This window comes from Pelecanus crispus, chromosome 19, assembly GCF_030463565.1.
Source record: "Pelecanus crispus isolate bPelCri1 chromosome 19, bPelCri1.pri, whole genome shotgun sequence".
In the NCBI taxonomy this organism is placed as follows: domain Eukaryota; kingdom Metazoa; phylum Chordata; class Aves; order Pelecaniformes; family Pelecanidae; genus Pelecanus; species Pelecanus crispus.
The window spans coordinates 440,365-458,350 of record NC_134661.1 but is presented as its reverse complement, the minus strand read 5'-3'; the positions used below and the strand labels follow the sequence as shown (position 1 = coordinate 458,350).

The 17,986-nt window shown below is 62.0% G+C and overlaps 1 protein-coding gene across 1 annotated transcript; it reads left to right on the top strand.

Annotated features, from left to right (window-relative positions):
• On the top strand, window positions 1-17,387 carry ROBO3 (roundabout guidance receptor 3). Its single transcript, XM_075723392.1, is given in 27 exon segments — window positions 1-151; window positions 4,643-4,969; window positions 6,582-6,739; window positions 6,825-6,945; window positions 7,033-7,171; window positions 8,533-8,660; window positions 8,745-8,869; window positions 9,897-10,068; window positions 10,175-10,386; window positions 11,830-11,911; window positions 11,996-12,164; window positions 12,251-12,427; window positions 12,868-12,982; window positions 13,066-13,285; window positions 13,366-13,478; window positions 13,552-13,806; window positions 13,808-14,033; window positions 14,115-14,241; window positions 14,321-14,427; window positions 14,508-14,717; window positions 14,811-14,961; window positions 15,033-15,200; window positions 16,640-16,746; window positions 16,826-16,881; window positions 16,883-16,904; window positions 16,982-17,089; window positions 17,173-17,387. Coding segments are annotated over 27 exon segments (4,161 nt in total).
• The last annotated feature ends 599 nt before the right edge of the window (window positions 17,388-17,986 follow it).

Here is a 17,986-nt window from a genome sequence, read left to right as displayed (position 1 = left end):
ATGCTGCGGTACCTGCTGAAGACGCTGCTGCAGATGAACCTGTTCGCCGACTCGCTGGGGGCCGAGGGCTCCAACTCCTCCTCGCAGCTCCTGCTCGGCATCAACCGCACCGAGCCCGCCATGCACCTCCCCGGCCTCGGCCCCGGCAACGGTACGTGGCCCCTGTCCCCCTGTCCCCCGTCCCCCTGTCCCCGTGTCCCCCTGTCCCCATGTCCCCCTGTCCCCATGTCCCCGTGTCCCCATGTCCCCGTGTCCCCATGTCCCTATGTCCCCGTGTCCCCCTGTCCCCATGTCCCCCCGTCCCCGTGTCCCCCTGTCCCTATGTCCCCGTGTCCCCCTGTCCCCATGTCCCCCTGTCCCCGTGTCCCCCTGTCCCTATGTCCCCATGTCCCCGTGTCCCCCTGTCCCCAGTCCTGGACCAGCGGTGATGCTGCCAATAACCCGCAGCCCCCCACAGCCTCAGCCAGGACCCCCCCGGCACCAACCCCGCACCCCCAAACCGGCCCCGTGTCCCCGCACTGGGACCTTGCCCCGTGTCCCCAATCTAGGAGCGAGCCGGTGTCCCCACATCAGCCCTGTGTCCCCACTCCGGGACCGGCTCCATGTCCCCGGACCAAGCCCCAGACCATGAAGCGGGAGCAGTGCCGTGTCCTCAGACTGTCCCCGTGACTCCAAACCGGGACCAGCCCTGCTTCCCCAAATCGGGAGCGACCCTGTGTCCCCATACCGGCCCCTAGACTCCAAACCAGGACCCACTCGGTGTCCCCAAACCATCCCCGTGTCCCCAGATCCTGAACCGGGAGTGACCCCCCCCATTCCCAATCTGGCCCCGTGTCCCTACACCAACCCCCAGACTATGAACTGGGACTGACCCGGTGTCCCCAGATTGTCCCCGTGTCCCCAGACCAACCCCCAGACCCCAAACAGGGAGCAACCCCACATCCCCAAACTGTCCCTGTGTCCCTACACCAACCCCATGTCCCTGAACCGGGAGCAACCCGGAGTCCCCAAACTGCCCCCATGTCCCCATGCCAATCCCCAGACTCTGAAGCAGGACAAGCCCTGTGTCCCCAAACTGTCCCTGTGTCCTCACACCGACCCCCTGACTCTGAGCTGGGAGAGACCCCATGTCCCCAGACCAGCCCCAGTGTCCCCGAACCATCTCTGTGACCCTGAGCCAGGAGGGACCCCAGTCCCCAGTGTCCCCAAGTGTCCCTAAACTGTCCCCATGTCCCCCACCAACCCCCAGACCCTGAGCTGGGAGAGACCCCATGTCCCCAGACCAGCCCTGTGTCCCCAAACCGACCCCATGTCCCCAAACCAGCCCAATGTCCCCAAACCAGCCCTGTGTCCCCAAACTGACCCTGTGTCCACAAACCAGCCCTGTGTCCCCAAACCGACCCCATGTCCCCAAACCAGCCCCGTGTCCCTGAACCATCTCCATGTCCCCAAACCAGCCCTGTGACCCCATGTCCCCGAACCAGCCCCGTGTCCCCAAAACAGCCCCATGTCCCTGAACCATCCCTATGTCCCCAAACCAGCCCCATGTCCCCAAACCATCTCCATGTCCCCAAGCTCCATGTCCCCAACCCAGCCCTGTGTCCCCAAAACACCCCCATGTCCCTGAACCAGCCCCATGTCCCCAAACCAGCCCCAGTGTCCCCAAACCAGCCCAATGTCTCCAAACCAGCCCCATGTCCCTGAACCATCTCCATGTCCCCATAACGACCCCATGTCCCCAAATCACCCCTGTGTCCCCAAACCAGCCCCATGTCCCCTGAACCATCTCCATGTCCCCAGACCAGCCCCGTGTCCCCAGACCAGCCCTGTGTCCCCAAACCGACCCCATGTCCCCAAACCAGCCCCGTGTCCCCAAACCAACCCCACTCCATGTCCCCAAACCAACCCCGTGTCCCCGAACCAGCCCCATGTCCCCAAGCCGGGACGGAGCAGGGGGCAGAGGGGGACAGCCTGGGCCGGCTGCAGGTACTGGGGGGGGGTGAGTTGAGGGGTATCCGCCTGGATTTTAAGCCCTTTTTGAGCTTTTCCGCTTTTTTTCAGCCTGGACTCCCCCCGTTTGGCTCTGGGTGGCTGATCAAAGGGGGGGGGGTGTCCCCCAAACCCCCGCGGGACCCCCCGCCCTGGCACAGCTGGCCGGGCGCAGGAGGGGGCCTGGCCTGACCCCCCCGCTTGTCCCAATTAGCCACCGGGCCCAGCTGCGGCCCCCTCGGCCCTGCTGCGCCCACCCCACCCCCGCCGCCGCCCCACGAGGTACCCGGTCCCCCGCAGCATCCCTCCCCGTCCCCATGGCAGCCGCATCCCGTCCCCATGGCAACCCCTCCCGCCCGCCCAGGGTGCCCCAAATCGCAGCCCCCCCCCCCCGCGATGCTTGGGAGCTGGGGCAGGAGCGCGCGGGCACGTGTGCAAATGCAGGGACATGCGTGCGGTGGGCATGCACATAAACGTGTGCCGCCGCGTGCATGCGTGTGCGTGCGCAGATCCGCAGGGATGGGGGTACACGCAGGCTTGCGTGCCCCACCGGCACGCGTGCGTGGATGTGCACGGATGCGCACGCCTGTGCGTGTGTGCAAACGCACGTGCAAATGCATGTCTGTGCACGCATTTGTGCCCCTGCGTGAATACATGTGTGTGCATGTGTGTAGCTGCACGTGTGCACGCACGCACGTGTGTGTGTAAAAGCGCATGCATACCCCTGCGTGAATGCACGCGTGCGCATGCATCTGCGTAAGCGCATGCGTGCATGCACCTGCACGCGTGTGCGAGTGCATGCCCACACGCTCCTGCACGAATGCACGCACGCATGCACGCATCTGCACGTAAATAAGTAAATAAGGGCATGCACGTGTGCAAATGCACGCCTGTGTGTGGCTGCACGTGCATTCGTGCTTGGGCATGTATGTGCACGCACACACACACGTGTCCGGGCATGCATTTGCGTGTGCGTGGGCTTGACGGTCGCTGACCGCAGCCTGAACTGCAGTGCCAGCTGGGGGTGGCACTGGGGACAAGGGGGGCCCCTGCCAGCCGCACTCAGCCCCCCGCATTAATGAGCATTAATTATCCCAGCGTTAACGAGCAGCCGTTCATTCCCATGCCCTAACGGCGGGGATCTTCCCGGAACAGCCCCACACACCCAATATATGGGTTTTTTTAAAATTTTAACTTAAAATTAAGCATTTTCCGCAACCTGGAGTTACCAGCTCCGCTACCAAAAATCATCCCTTGCAGCTGATGGAAACCCATCCCCTTTTTGGGGCAATTTAGCCCCAACCCCATTTCCCCAGGGATGCCCAGCTGGAAACTGGGTGGAAATGGGGTGGTACTGGGAGCGAGGCTGCTTTGTCCCCCTGTCCTCGTCCCCCGGTGTGTCCGAGGTCTGACACCCTCCCGGTCCTGCTCCCACCCCACCAGCGCCCACCCTGGTTTGGGGCGGGGGAATACATTGGGCTGAGACCTGGCCACACCTCATCTCATCTCCTGGGTGTGTGGGGGTATGCTGGGCTGAGACCTGGCCACATTTCATCTCACCTCTGGGGGAGGGAATATACATTGGGCTGAGACCTGGGCGCACTTCATCTCATCTCCTGGTCACCTCACCTCCTGGGTGTGTGGGTGTAGACTGGGCTGAGACCTGGCCACACCTCATCTCACCTTGGGGGACACACACACACTGGACTGAGACCTGGCCACACCTCATCTCACCTCTGCAGGGGGACACTGTACATTGGGCTGAGACCTGGCCTCACTTCATCTCACCTCTGGGGGAGGGAATATACATTGGCCTGAGACCTGGCCACACTTCATCCCACCTCCTGGTCATCTCACCTTTGGGGAGGGGACACACTGGGCTGAGACCTGGCCACACTTCATCTCACCTCGGGGTGGGGGGAATATACATTGAGCTGAGACCTGGCCACACCTCATCTCACCTCTTGGCAGGGGGGGATATACACTGGGCTGAGACCTGGCCACATTTCATCTCACCTCCTTGTCCTTTCACCTTTGGGGAGGGGACACAGTGGGCTGAGACCTGGCCACACTTCATCTCACCCTGGGGGGACATATACTGGGCTGAGACCTGGCCACACCTCATCTCACCTCTTGGCAGGGGGGGATATACACTGGGCTGAGACCTGGCCACATTTCATCTCACCTCCTTGTCCTTTCACCTTTGGGGAGGGGACACAGTGGGCTGAGGCCTGGCCACACCTCATCTCACCTCTGGGGAGGGGCCACGGTGGGCTGAGGCCTGGCCACACTTCATCTCACCTCGGGGAGGGGGGAATATACACTGGGCTGAGACCTGGCCACACTTCATCTCACCTCCTGGTCCTTTCACCTTTGGGGAGGGGACACTGTGGGCTGAGGCCTGGCCACACCTCATCTCACCTCGGGGAGGGGCCACGGTGGGCTGAGGCCTGGCCACACTTCATCTCACCTCGGGGGGGGGGGGGGGGGATATACATTGGGCTGAGACCTGGCCACACCTCATCTCCCCTCCTGCTCGCCGAGCAAAGCAGGTGATGGCACCAGGAAAGCGCTCAGCTCCCCCAACCACCCCCCCCCCGCCTCCGTTGGTGGTGGGGGGTAGTGGGGACACCCCCCCCTCTTTTGTCCGCAGGGTCCCAGCCTGCGCTGGAGGACACGGCCCCCCGAATCGTGGAGCACCCCGCGGATCTCCTGGTCTCCAAGGGGGAGCCGGCCACCTTGAGCTGCAAAGCCGAAGGCCGCCCGGCGCCGGCGGTGGAGTGGTACAAAGACGGGGAGCGGGTGGAGACGGACCGCGAGGACCCCCGCTCCCACCGCACCCTCCTGCCCGGGGGGTCCCTCTTCTTCCTCCGCATCCTCCACGGCCGGCGGGGGAAGCCCGACGAGGGCGTCTACGTCTGCGTGGCCAGGAATTACCTGGGGGAGGCCACCAGCCGGAACGCTTCCCTGGAGGTGGCCGGTGGGTGCCCGGGGGGGTCCCCTGGGGGGGGTGGGGGATTTGGGGGGGATTGGGGGGATTTGGGGGGCTGGTGTCACCGCGGGGCCCAGCCCGGTGCGGTGGCCGCGGGCGTGAACCCCCCCGGCCTGGGGCTGCTGAGCGGGAAGAGGTGAAAAGAGAGGAAAAGAAGGGAAAGGAGCGAGGAGGAGGGAAAAGAAATGAAAACAGGGGAAGGTAAATGAAAATAAGGGAAAGGAAGCGAAAAATGAAAATAAGTGAAAATAGAAGTAGTAAAAAGAAGTGAAAAGAAGAAACAAAAAGAAATTAAAATAATTGAAAATAAGGGAAAAGAAGTGAAAATAAGGGAAAAGAAGTGAAAATAAGGGAAAAGAAATGATAATAAGTGAAAATAAGTGACAATAAGGGAAAGTAAGTGAAAAACGAAAATAAGTAAAAATAGATGAAGGAGGAAAAAGAAATGAAAAGAAGAAAGGAAAATAAGTTAAAATAATTGAAAATAAGGGCAAAGGAGTGAAAATAAGGGAAAAGAAATGAAAATAAGTGACAATAAGGGAAAGCAAGTGAAAAATGAAAATAAGTAAAGATAGATGAAAAGGAGCAAAAAGAAATGAAAAGAAGAAATGAAAAGAAGTGAAAATAAGGGAAAAGAAATGAAAATAAGGGAAAAGAAATGAAAAGAAGTGAAAATAAGTGAAAAATAAAGGAAAATAAGTTAAAATAATGGAAAAGAAATGAAAAACAGGGAAAAGAAGTGAAAACAGATGAAAATAAGTAAAAACAAGTGAAAAGAAATGAAAATAATTAAAAACAGATGAAAAGGAGTAAAAAGAAATGAGGAGAGGAAAAGAAAAGAAGTTAGAATAATGGGGAAGAAGTGAAAATCAGGGAAATTAAATGAAAAGAAGTGAAAATAAATGAAAATCGGTGAAAATAAATGAAAGTAAGTGAAAAGAGATGAAAAGGAGTAAAACAAAATGAAAAGGAGAACTGAAAACAAGTTAAAATAATGGAAAACAAGGGAAAATAAATGAAAAGAAGTGAAAATCAGTTCGAACAAATGAGAAGAAGCCAAAAATAAATGAACACGTTACAAGAAATGAAAATAGACGAAAAGAAATGAAAACGAATAAAAAGAAATGAAAACAAATAAAAAGAAATGGAAAGAAATGAAAAGAAATTACAAGAGGTGAAAAGGAATTAAAAGAAGTGAAAAGAAGTGAAAACATGAAAATAATTGAAAAGAAATGAAAATAATTGAAAATAACTGAAAATATTTGAAAATTAATTAGAATAATTATAAATAAATTAGAATAAGTGAAAATAAGTGAAAATAAATTTAAATAAGTGAAAATAAGTGAAAATAAGTGAAAATAAATTTAAATAAGTGAAAATAAGTGAAAATCATAAGTGAAAATAAGTGAAAATAAATTTAACTAAGTGAAAATAAATGAAAATAAATTGAAATAACTTAAAATAAATTCAAATAACTTCAAATAAATGGAAATGCCGTCCCTGGGGAGCCCCGCGCCCCAGCTGCGGCCGGGGGGTGGCTGCGGGAAGCGGGGCGCAGGGCTGGGGTACGGAGGCAGGGCTGACGCCGTGGCCCCCCCAGTGCTGCGGGACGATTTCCGGCAGCCCCCCGGGGACGTGGCGGTGGCGGCGGGCGAACCGGCCGTCCTGGAGTGCGTCCCCCCCCGCGGCCACCCCGAACCCAGCGTCTCCTGGAAGAAGAACGGCGCCCGGCTCAGCGACAAGGACGAGCGCCTGACGGTGAGGGATTGAGGGGGGGTCCCCCCAAAAGGTACCCCCAGGGTTGGGGGGTCTGAGCCCCCCGGCTGAGCTGGGCCGTCCGCAGATCCGCGGTGGGAAGCTGATGCTGGCCAGCACCCGCAAGAGCGACGCCGGCGTCTACATCTGCGTGGCCACCAACGTGGTGGGCGAGAGGGACAGCGAGCCGGCCGAGCTGGTGGTCTTCGGTGCGTGGGGCCGGGGACGTCGTTTTGGGGACGCTGGGGAGGGGGACCCGGGTGCCGCGGCGACGGGGCTGACGGCCGCCCCCGCAGAGCGCCCGGCGTTCGGCAAGAGGCCCCTCAACCAGGCGGTGCTGGTGGAGGGGACGGCGGAGTTTCCCTGCGAGGCAGTGGGGGACCCCCGGCCGGCGGCTCGCTGGCGCAAGGAGGAGGGCGAGATGCCGCCGGGAAGGTAAGCGGTGGGCGAGGGGGCCGGCGCCGTGGGTGCCGGGGCTGGGGTGCAGCCGGGCGGCGTCGCTGCGTGCCGGCCCCCTGCGCTCGGAACGTCTTGCAGCCTCGTTGCAGCCCGCGGCCCCGGCGCAGCCTGCATCCCCGTGGCATCACGTATCCCCGCGGCAGCCCGCATCCCGGTCATATCCCGCATCTGCGTTGTTTCCCACATCCCCATTGCATCCCACACCTTCGTTGCATCCCGCACCCTCATTGCATCCCATATCCTTATTGCATCCCGCTTCCAATGGCATCCTGCGTCTCCATTGCTTCCCGCATCCCCATCAATCCCACATCCCCATCACATCCCAGATCCCCATTGCATCACAGATCCCCATTGCATCCCAGATCCCCATTGCATCCTGCATCCCCATCGCATCCCAGATCCCCATCACATCCTGGATCCCCATCACATTGCACATCCCCATCCCATCCCACATTCCCATCCCCTCCTGCATCCCAGTCACAATCCCACATCCCCATCCCATCCGACATCCCCATCTCATCCCGCATCCCATCCTGCATCCCGATTGCAATCCCACATCCTTACCACATCGCACATCCCGATCGCATCCCACATCCCCATCTCATCCCACATCCCCTCCTGCATCCCCATCGCATCCCGCATCCCCATGGCATTCCACATCCCCATCGCATCCCAGATCCTCCCCACATCCCGCATTCCCATCCCCTCCCACATCCCCATGGCATCCCACATCCCCATCGCATCCCAGATCCTCATCACATCCCGCTTTCCCATCGCATCCCACATCCCCATCCCATCCCACATTCCCATCCCCTCCTGCATCCCAGTCACAATCCCACATCCCCATCCCATCCGACATCCCCATCTCATCCTGCATCCCATCCTGCATCCCGATTGCAATCCCACATCCTTACCACATCGCACATCCCGATCGCATCCCACATCCCCATTGCATCCCAGATCCTCATCACATCCTGCGTCCCCATCGCATCCCACATCCCCATCTCATCCCGCATCCCCTCCTGCATCCCCATCGCATCCCGCATCCCCATGGCATCCCACATCCCCATGGCATCCCAGATCCTCCCCACATCCCGCATTCCCATCCCCTCCCGCATCCCCATGGCATCCCAGATCATCCCCACATCCCTCATTCCCGTCCCCTCCCACATCCCCATGGCATCCCACATCCCCATCGCATCCCAGATCCTCCCCACATCCCGCATTCCCATCCCCTCCCGCATCCCCATGGCATCCCACATCCCCGCGGCACCCCGCGCCCTCGCGGCACCCCGGCACCCTGCCGGCGCCGCGGCCTCGCGGGGTTCCCCCCCCAGGTGGGAGGTGCTGCCGGACAACACCCTGCGGATCAGCCGGCTGCGGGCGGAGGACGAGGGCACCTACACCTGCGTGGCCGACAACAGCGTGGGCAGGTCAGAGGCGTCGGGCACCCTCACCGTGCACGGTAAGGGGGGTCCCCCCGAGGGAGCACCCAAGGGTGCTGGCAAAGCGGCCGGACGAGCCCTTTTCTCTCCCCGCGCCACGGCAGTGCCCCCCCAGCTCGTCACCAGGCCCCGCAACCAGACTGTCACCCCCGGCCAGAGCGTGACCTTCCAGTGCCAGAGCAAGGGCAACCCCCCGCCCGCCGTGTTTTGGCAGAAGGAGGGGAGCCAGGTCTGTCCCCTCCCTGCCCCCAGCCCTGCCTCCAGCCCTGTACCCGGCCCTGTTCCTGTCCCTGTCACCATGCCATCCATAGTCATCCTCATCCCCAATCCCATCCCATCCCATGCCATGCTATCCCCATTCCCATCTCCATCCCCAATCCCATCCCATCCCATTCCATCCCATCCCATCCCCAATCCCATCCCCAATCCCACTGCCATCCTATCCCCATCTCCATCCCATCCCATCCCCATCCCCATCCCCATCCCCAATCCCATCCCACCCCATCCCATCCCATCCCCATCTCCATCTCCAATCCAATCCCATCCCCATCCTCAGGCCCATCCCATTCCATCCCATCCCCAATCCCATCTCATCTCCAATTCCATTGCCATCCCATCCCCATCTCCATTCCCAATGCCATGCCATCCCATCCCATCCCCAATCCCATCCCCATCCCCAAATCCCATCCCATCCCCTTCCCCATCCTCAGTCCCATCCTGATCCCATCCCCATCCCCAAATCCCAATCCCATCCCAATCCCATCCCATCCCATCCCCAATCCCCAATCCCCATCCCCAATCCCATCCCCATTCCCAATCCCCATCCCAGTTCCCAATCCCATCCCATCCCCATTCCCAATCCCCATCCCCAGTCCTATCCCATCTCATCCCCAATCCCCAATCCCCATCCTCAATCCCATCCTCATTCCCAATCCCCATCCCAATTCCCAATCCCATCCCATCTCCATTCCTAATCCCATCCCCATTCCCAATCCCATCCCATCCCCATTCCCAATCCCCATCCCCAATCCCACCCCATCCCATCCCCATCCCCATTCCCAGTCCCACCCCATCCCATCCCCATCCCCAATTCCCAATTCCCAATTCCCATCCCATCCCCATTCGCAGTCCCCATCCCCACTCCCAATCCCACCCCATCCCATCCCCATTCCCAATCCCATCCCATCCCCAATCCCGTCCCATCCCCAATCCCCCGCCGCCCCCAGCAGCCCCCTGCACCCCTCCCTCCCCCCCAGACGCTGCTGGTCCCGGGCCTCCCCCCGCACCCCACCGGCCGCTTTTCGGTGAGCCCCGGCGGCGCCATCACCATCGCCGACGTGCAGCCCGGCGACGCCGGCTACTACCTGTGCCAGGCCATCAGCGTGGCCGGCAGCGTCCTGGCCAAGGCGCGGCTGGAGGTGGAAGCGGGTAAGTCCGGCGCCAGCAGAGCACAGCTGCGCTCGCCGCACGAGTGGCACCCATCCCGGCACCCAGGAATTCCCTTTTTTTTTTTTTTCCCCGCTCTTCACCGTAGCGCCGGTCAAGCACCAGCCGCCGGTGATCCGCCGGGGTCCCGCTAACCGGACGGTGCTGCCGGTGGGGGCCACGGCGCGGTTGCCATGCCAGGTGGGGGGCGGTGACCCCCCGGCCAGCGTGGGGTGGTGGAAGGACGGGAGCGCCCTGGGGGGTGCCCAGCCCCGTGCCAGCCTGCTGGAAAATGGCACCCTGCAGATCACCGGCCTGCGGGTGAGCCAGCCTGGAGCGGGGGCTCAGGGCACCCACCCCTGGGGGCACCCATGGGGCAGCACTGCAGGGGCGGGGGGGCCTTGGGGTGGGTGCTCAGGGTGGTGGGTGCTCGGGGTGGTGGGTGCTCAGTGGGGTGGGTGCAAAGGGTGGTGGGTGCTCAGGGTTGAAGGTGCAATGGGTGGTGGGTGCTCGGGGTGGTGGGTGTAAAGGGTTGAGGATGCAATGGGTAGAGGGTGCCCAGTTTGGTGGGTGCTCAGGTTTGTGGATGAAAGGTTGGTGGGTGCTCAGGGTGGTGGGTGCAAGGGGTGGTGGGTGGAAAGGGTGGTAGGTGCTCGGGGTGGTGGGTGCTCAGTGGGGTGGGTGCAAAGGGTGGTGGGTGCTCAGGGTTGAAGGTGCAATGGGTGGTGGGTGCTCAGGGTGGTGGGTGCTTGGGGTGGTGGTTATAAAGGGTTGAGGATGCAATGGGTAGACGGTGCCCAGTTTGGTGGGTGCTCAGGTTTGTGGATGAAAGGTTGGTGGGTGCTCAGGGTGGTGGGTGCAAGGGGTGGTGGGTGGAAAGGGTGGTGGGTGGAAGAGGAAGCGGGTGGAAAGGGTTGAAGGTGCAAGGGGTGGTGAGTGCGCAATTTGGTGGGTGCTCAGGTTGGTGGATGCAAAGGTTGGTGGATGCTCAGGGTGGTGGGTGCTCAGGGTGGTGGGTTCTCATGGTGGCGGGTGCAATGGGAGACGGGTGGAAAGCGTGGTGGATGCAAGAGGAGGTGGGTGCTCAGGTTGGTGTTTGCAAAGGGTGGTGGGTGCTCAGGGTTGAAGGTGCAATGGGTGGTGGGTGCTCGGGGTGGTGGGAGCTCAGGTTGAAGGTGCAATGGGTGGTGGGTGCCCAGTTTGGTGGGTGCTCAGATTGGTGGATGCAAATGTTGGTGGGTGCTCAGGGTTGAAGGTGCAATGGGTGGTGGGTGCTCAGGGTGGTTGGGTGTAAAAAGGTGTTGGGTGCTCAGGTTGGTGGGTGCTCAGGGTGGTGGGTGCAAGGGGCGGTGGGTGGAAAGGGTGATGGGTGCAATGGGTGGTGGGTGCTCAGGGTGGTGAGTGTAAAGTGTGGGTGCTCAGGTTGGTGGGTGCTCAGGGTGGTGGGTGCAAGGGGTGGTGGGTGCAATGGGAGATGGGTGCTCAGGTTGGTGGGTGCTTGGCATGGTGGGTGCAAGGGGTGGTAGATGCAAAGAGCTGTGGGTGCGAAGGGGAATGGGTGCTCAGAGTGGTGCTTGCAAATGGTGATGGGTGCTTGGGGTGGTGAATGTAAGGGGTGGTGTGTGCTCAGGGTGGTAGGTACGACAAGTAGTGGGTGCTCAGGGTGGTAGGTACAACGAGAGGTGGCTGCTCAGGAAGGTGCGTGCTCAGGGTGGCGGGTGACGGGTGCTCAGGGTGATGGGGCAGGAGCTCTTCCCCTCGCAGGTCACCGACTCCGGGCACTACGAGTGCGTGGCCACCAGCTCGGCAGGCGAGACGCGCTGGGGCGGCTCCCTGGAGGTGCAAGGTGGGGCAGGGGGACATAGCTGTACCGGGGACACCGCGACACTGGGGACAAAGCCACCCCAGATCTCCACGCGTCTCCCCACAGATGACAGATCCAGCCTCCCCTCGCCATCCCCTGAGCCTGGCGTCCTCCCCAGGCCACCCTCCACCCCTGTGGTCACCAACATCACCAAAAGCAGCGTCACCCTGAGCTGGAAAGGGAATGAGGACAGCGGTGTCGCCGATGTCACCTCCTACATCGTGGAGGCTTTCAGGTATCACACAAGCGTCCTCTCCGGGTGCAGGGGCGACGTGGTGGCCTGGTGCCACCCCGCCACGGGTCACCCCTGTCCCCCGGCAGCCAGGCGGCGGGTGGCCCGTGGCAGACGGTGGCAGCTGATGTGGAGGGTGAGACCCACACTGTGAGCGGCCTCGCGCCTGACACCGTCTACCTCTTCTTGGTGCGGGCTGTCAACTCCTACGGGCTCAGTGACCCCAGCGGCGTCTCGGAGCCCGTGCGCACCCAAGGTGAGACCCAGCGGTGATGCCGGTGGAGGTGCCCACGGACCCACCACCCTTGGGTGCATCTCCACTTGGTGACACCAATGGAGGTGCCTGTCCAAAACCTTTGGGTACATCCCCACCCAATGATGGCAAAGGAGGTGCCCATGGAGCCACCACCCTTGGGTGCGTCTCTACTTGGTGACACCAATGGAGATTCCCATGGATCCAGCGCCCTTGGGTGCATCCCTGCTTGGTGATGCTGATGGAGGTGCCCATGCATCCACCACCCTTGGGTGCATCTCCACTTGGTGACACCAATGGAGGTGCCCATCCAAAACCTTTGGGTGCATCTCCACTTGGTGACACCAGTGGAGTTGCCTAAGGACCCACCACCCTTGGGTACATCCCCGCCCAATGATGGCGATGGAGGTGCCCATGGACCCACCACCCTCTCATGTTTTTGGCAGACGCCAGCCCCACGCAGCAAGGGCTGGACCCAGAGCAGGTGCAGCGGGAGCTGGCGCAAGTGGCCGTGCACCTGCAGGAGCCCATGGTGCTGCCGCCAGGCGCCGTCCGCCTCTCCTGGACCGTGAGTGCCACGCCGCGCCACCGGTACGGGGCTCCTGATGCCCAGCATCCCCCCGCCATCCCACCCTCCCCTTGGGTCCCCAGGTAGAGCGCCAAGCACCCTTCCTTGAAGGCTACCGGGTGCTGTACCGGCAGCGCGGCGGGCGCTGGGAGGAGGCGCGGGCAGTGCAGGCGCCGGGGGAGCGGGGGGCCCTGCTCACCGAGCTGCGCCGGGGCCAGGACTACGAGGTTAAGGTCCGACCCTACTTCCATCACCTCCACGGCCCCGACAGCCCCGTGCGAGTCCTGCGCACCCCCGAGGCGGGTGAGTGCAGGGTTGGGGGGATGCCAGGGGTCCCCCGGGACCCCCTGGAGGTGACACCCCATGTGTTTCCCCCCCGGTAGCCCCCAGCGCCCCACCACGAGCCGTCAGCGTGGCCGGTAACGGCACCAGCGTCCGCATCTCATGGCAGCCTCCGCCTCCGGCTGAGCAGAACGGCATCATCCGCGATTACCGGGTAAGGGCGAGTGGCGGTGGGGACGCGTCGGGTCACCGTGTCATGGTGTCCCCATTGTGGCCCCCGCCCCCAGATCTGGTGCTTGGGCAACGAGAGCCGCTTCCACATCAACCAGAGCGTGGAGGGGACAGTGCTGGCGACGGTGCTGCAGGGACTGGTCCCCGGCGTCCCTTACCACGCCGAAGTTGCCGCCGCCACCGGTGCCGGCGTGGGCGCCCGCAGTGCCCCCATCCCCATCCGCATCGGTGAGTCCCTCGTCACTCCCTCTGCACCCATGGGTGGGGGGGTGACAGGGGTCACCCCAGTGCTGGGGACAGCTCCTCGGCACCCCCGCCGGTGTGTGTCCCCCTCTCCCCATGTCGCTTGCAGCCCTCCCGGCGGAGCGGGATGCGGGGCCAGTGGGCGGGAGCAGCATGGCCGAGCGTTTGGCTGAGGTGGCCAGGCAACCGGCCTTCATCGCCGGCGTTGGTGGTGCTTGCTGGGTCATCCTCGCCGCCTTCGCTGCTTGGCTCTACAGCCGCCGTCGGAGGAAGAAGGAGCTGAGCCACTTTGCCGGTATGGGGGGTGCTACCCCTGGGACACCCCCACCCTGGCACCCATCACCCCACCAGCCACCCACCGCCTCTCTCTTTACAGCATCCTTCGCCTATACGCCCACCGGTAAGCCCATAGGCGCCGCGGGGTCCCGGCGCAGCCCCTCGCCGCCCTCACCCCCACCTCTTTCCGCAGTGGCCTTCCCGGCTCCGGTGCGCAGCAGCCCCAGGTAACCCCCCTGTATCCCGTCCCCTCCCTGGGACCCCCAGCGCCGACCACCGGCATCCCTTCACCCCGTCTCCTTGCAGGGCAGCCGTCGGCGGTGGTTACCCGTGGCTGGCGGACGCGTGGCGTGGCAGTGGCGGTGCAGCTGGTGCCACCGGATGCTTGGGGACCACCGAGAGATACTACAACGGTGAGGGGTCATCATGGGGATGGGTGGCTTGGGCTGGGGGGGTCATGGTCAGCCCTGACAGTGCCGGCCGCCCTCTGCAGACGCCGGCATCACCCATTACATCACCCAGATGGAGCAATTTGGGGCAGGGGCCGGCGAGGGGCCGGTTTACAGCACCATCGAGGCGGGCGGTGAGGAGCTCCGCACCTTTCCCCGTCCCTTCTCACAGCACGGGACCCCCTACCCCGGGGGGGGACCCCAGCCAATGGATGGCCCGGCCCCCCAGTTGCCCCGCAGCCGGGCTGAGCACGGTAGGGCGGTGGGTTGAGTGGGGGGACACACACGGGTGCCGGTGGCGCGGTTCCCTCCCTGCAGCCCCGCCCCGGCACCCTTCCTCACCGCAGGGGCCAAAGGGAAGAAGCTGGGGCAAGCGGTGAAGCCGCCGGTGGTGAGCTGGACGGAGCTGCTGCCCCCGCCACCCTCAGCCAGCGAGCTCAGCCAGTGCACCCAGGAGGAGGATGAGGATGAGGATGAAGAGGAAGAAGCAGATGGCAGGTGAGTGTGGGTGGCTGGGGGGGCTGGGACATGCTGGCCCCAGCACCCGCCCTGTGGCCACCCCCCCGCAGGTTGGGGATGGAGGAGTGGTACCCCGGTGAGGATGTCCCCTGTGCCACCGCTGCATCCTCGCCCGCCGCCTCCTCTGGCTGCCGGTCCACCGCCACGCTGACGCCATCGCCCCGTGCCACTGAGGACATCCCTCGCCTCCGCGACTTCGATAGCCCCCGCCTACCCCGGTAGGAGATGGGCTTTGCTTGTTCCGGCTGTGCGATTGCAGTCTGGATGTCCCATCATGGTCTGGATGTCCCATTGGGGTCTGGAGGTCCCATTGGGGTCCAGATGTCCCACCATGTTCTGGGTGTCCCATCACGATCCAGCCATGTTGTCACAATCTGACCTTGCCATGCTATCATGGTCTGATTGTGTCATTGGGGTCCAGATGTCTCATAGGGGTCCAGATGTCCCATTGGGGTCCAGCTGTCCCACCATGGTCCAGATGTCCCATCACAATCAAGCCATGCTGTCACGATCCAGCCCTGCTGTGCCATCATGGTCCAGCCATGCCATTGGGGTCTGGATGTCCCATCAGGGTCTGGATGTCCCACCATGGTCCGGATGTCACATCGCAATCAAGCCATGTTGTCACCATCCAACCCTGCTGTGCCATTGTGGTCAGGCTGTGCCACTGGAGTCTGGATGTCACAGTGGGGTCTGGATGTCCCATCACAATCCAGCCATGTTGTCATGATCCACCCCCACTGTGCCATCATGGTCTGGCCATGACATTGGAGTTTGGTTGTTCCATCGGGGTCCAGATGTCCCATCGCAATCCAATCATGTTGTCACGATCTGGCCCGGCTGTGCCATTGTGGTCCAGCCATGCCATCGGGACCCAGATGTCCCATTACGGGTCCAGATGTCCCATTACGGGTCCAGATGTCCCACCATGGTCCAGGTGTCCCTTCATGATCCATCCGTGTTGTCCCCATCCACCCCTGCTGTCCAGTCATGCTCTGGCCATGCTGTCATGACCCATCTGTGACACTGCGGCTGGCCATGGCATGACAATCCAGCTGTGCCATCGCGATGCAGCTGCGCTGTCACGAGCTGGCTGGGACATTGCCATCCAGCTGTGCTGTTGAGGCCCCGCCCTGCCACGATCCAGCTGTGCCATTGACATCCTAGCATGCTGCTGCAATGCAGCTGTGGCACCAGGGGCCAGCTGTACTGTTGCAAGCCAGCTGTGTGGTTGCAATCCAGCTGTGTTCTGATACAGCTGTGCAGTTGCAATCCAGCTGAGCTGCTGTTATCCAGCTGTGCCCAAGCTGCTCCACTGCAAGCTAGCCATTCCATTGCACACTTGTTGTGCAGCTGTGATCCAGCTGTGGCCCTGCCATCCAGCTGTGGCTCTTCCACCCCACTGCGCCACTGCACTCATCCAGCTGCCCTTTGCAAGCCCAGCCGTGCAGCTGCAATCCAGCTGTGGCACTGCCAGCCAGCTGTGATGCTTCAGCCCACCCATGCCATTGCCAGCCATCTGTGCTACCACCACATGGCTTCCCCCTGCTCCGGCACAGCATGGCACTGGGGGGGTCCTGCCGGCACCACGGTGGCCACCAAGCCCCCCACCCTGCTCTCCCCACCCCAGCTTCACCCCACACCCCCTCTTTGCCAGGAGACCCCCCCCCAGTGCCGGCACCCCGCCGCGGGCACCCAGCTCCCCTCCGAGTCCGGATGCTGGCAAGGGCCACCTGCCCCGAGCCCGCTGCCCCCCCGGCACAGGTGAGCCCTTGGGGGGCCATTTTGGGTGGGTGGGGGGCTCACCAGCTGGGGAAGGGGCTGATGCTGCCATCACCCCCAGGGAAAACCCGTGGGGAGACCCCGAAAAGTCGCCCGAAGCCCAAATGCAACCGCTACCCGCCGGGAAAAGCAGCAAGGAGGTGAGCTGAGGGGAAAAATGGGGGGTCCAGTGAGGGGTCCAGGGGGGTGTCAGCCCTCTCCTCCCCCTCCGCCGCAGACCTGCCGCCGCCACCGCTGCCACCGCCGGGCGAGACCCCTGGCCCCTCGCCAGAGCCGGAGCCGAGCGGGGCCGAGCGCAAGGTCACCCATCACTCACCCCGTGGCGGTAAGCTGGAGCCACCGACCGCGTGCCAAAGAGGTTGGGGGGAGTGCCACCGCCGAACCCCAACCTTGTCCCCCCCCTTGCAGACGAGGTCGTCCCCTACGGCAAACCCTCCTGCCTGCCCCGGGGTCAGGTGTCCGGCAGCTGCTCCACGACAGGCAGCGTCTCGTCCCGTGGCTCCACCGGCTCCCGTGGCCACGGCTCAGGGCGCAGCCGGACACTGGGGGACCGCGGCGAAGGGACCGGCCATCGCCGCCGCCCGGGTCCCCCATTTCCTTGCCCATCGCAGGAGAAGCGATGAAATGGAGGGCGAGCTGGTGGCAGAGTTGGGAACACGGGGATGGGGACATGGGGGGGACTGGGAGGATGCTGTTTAATTTATGAGTGACACTGTGTAAACTGGGTTGCACAGAGACAGCAGCCGGTGGGCGGCAGCACGAGGTGGGGATGAGGGTATTCGGGGGGGGTGGGACAAGGACCATCAGGGTGGACAAGGGTGCTTGGGAGGGACAAGGATGCTCAGGGAGGGATGAGGACCCTGGGGACAAGGACAATTGGAAGGGACGAGGATACTTGGGGAGGCCAAGGACTGTCACTAGGCATGAGGTCACTGGGGAGGGATGAGGACGCTGGGGAGGGACGAGGACGCTGGGGATGGATGAGGGGGATGCTCAGGTGGGGCAAGGACCCTGGGGACAAGGACAGTTGGGAGGGGCGAGGATGCTGGGGAGGGACAAGGATGGCTGGGAGGGGTGAGGGTGGTTGGAAGCGGGGAGGAGAGCTGGGGGGAAGAGCATACGTGGGAGGGACAAGGGCAAGGACACTGCGGAGGGATGAGGGTGCTGGGGAGGGACAAGGAATGTTAGGGGACAAGGATGCCTGGGGGCACGAGGACACTGG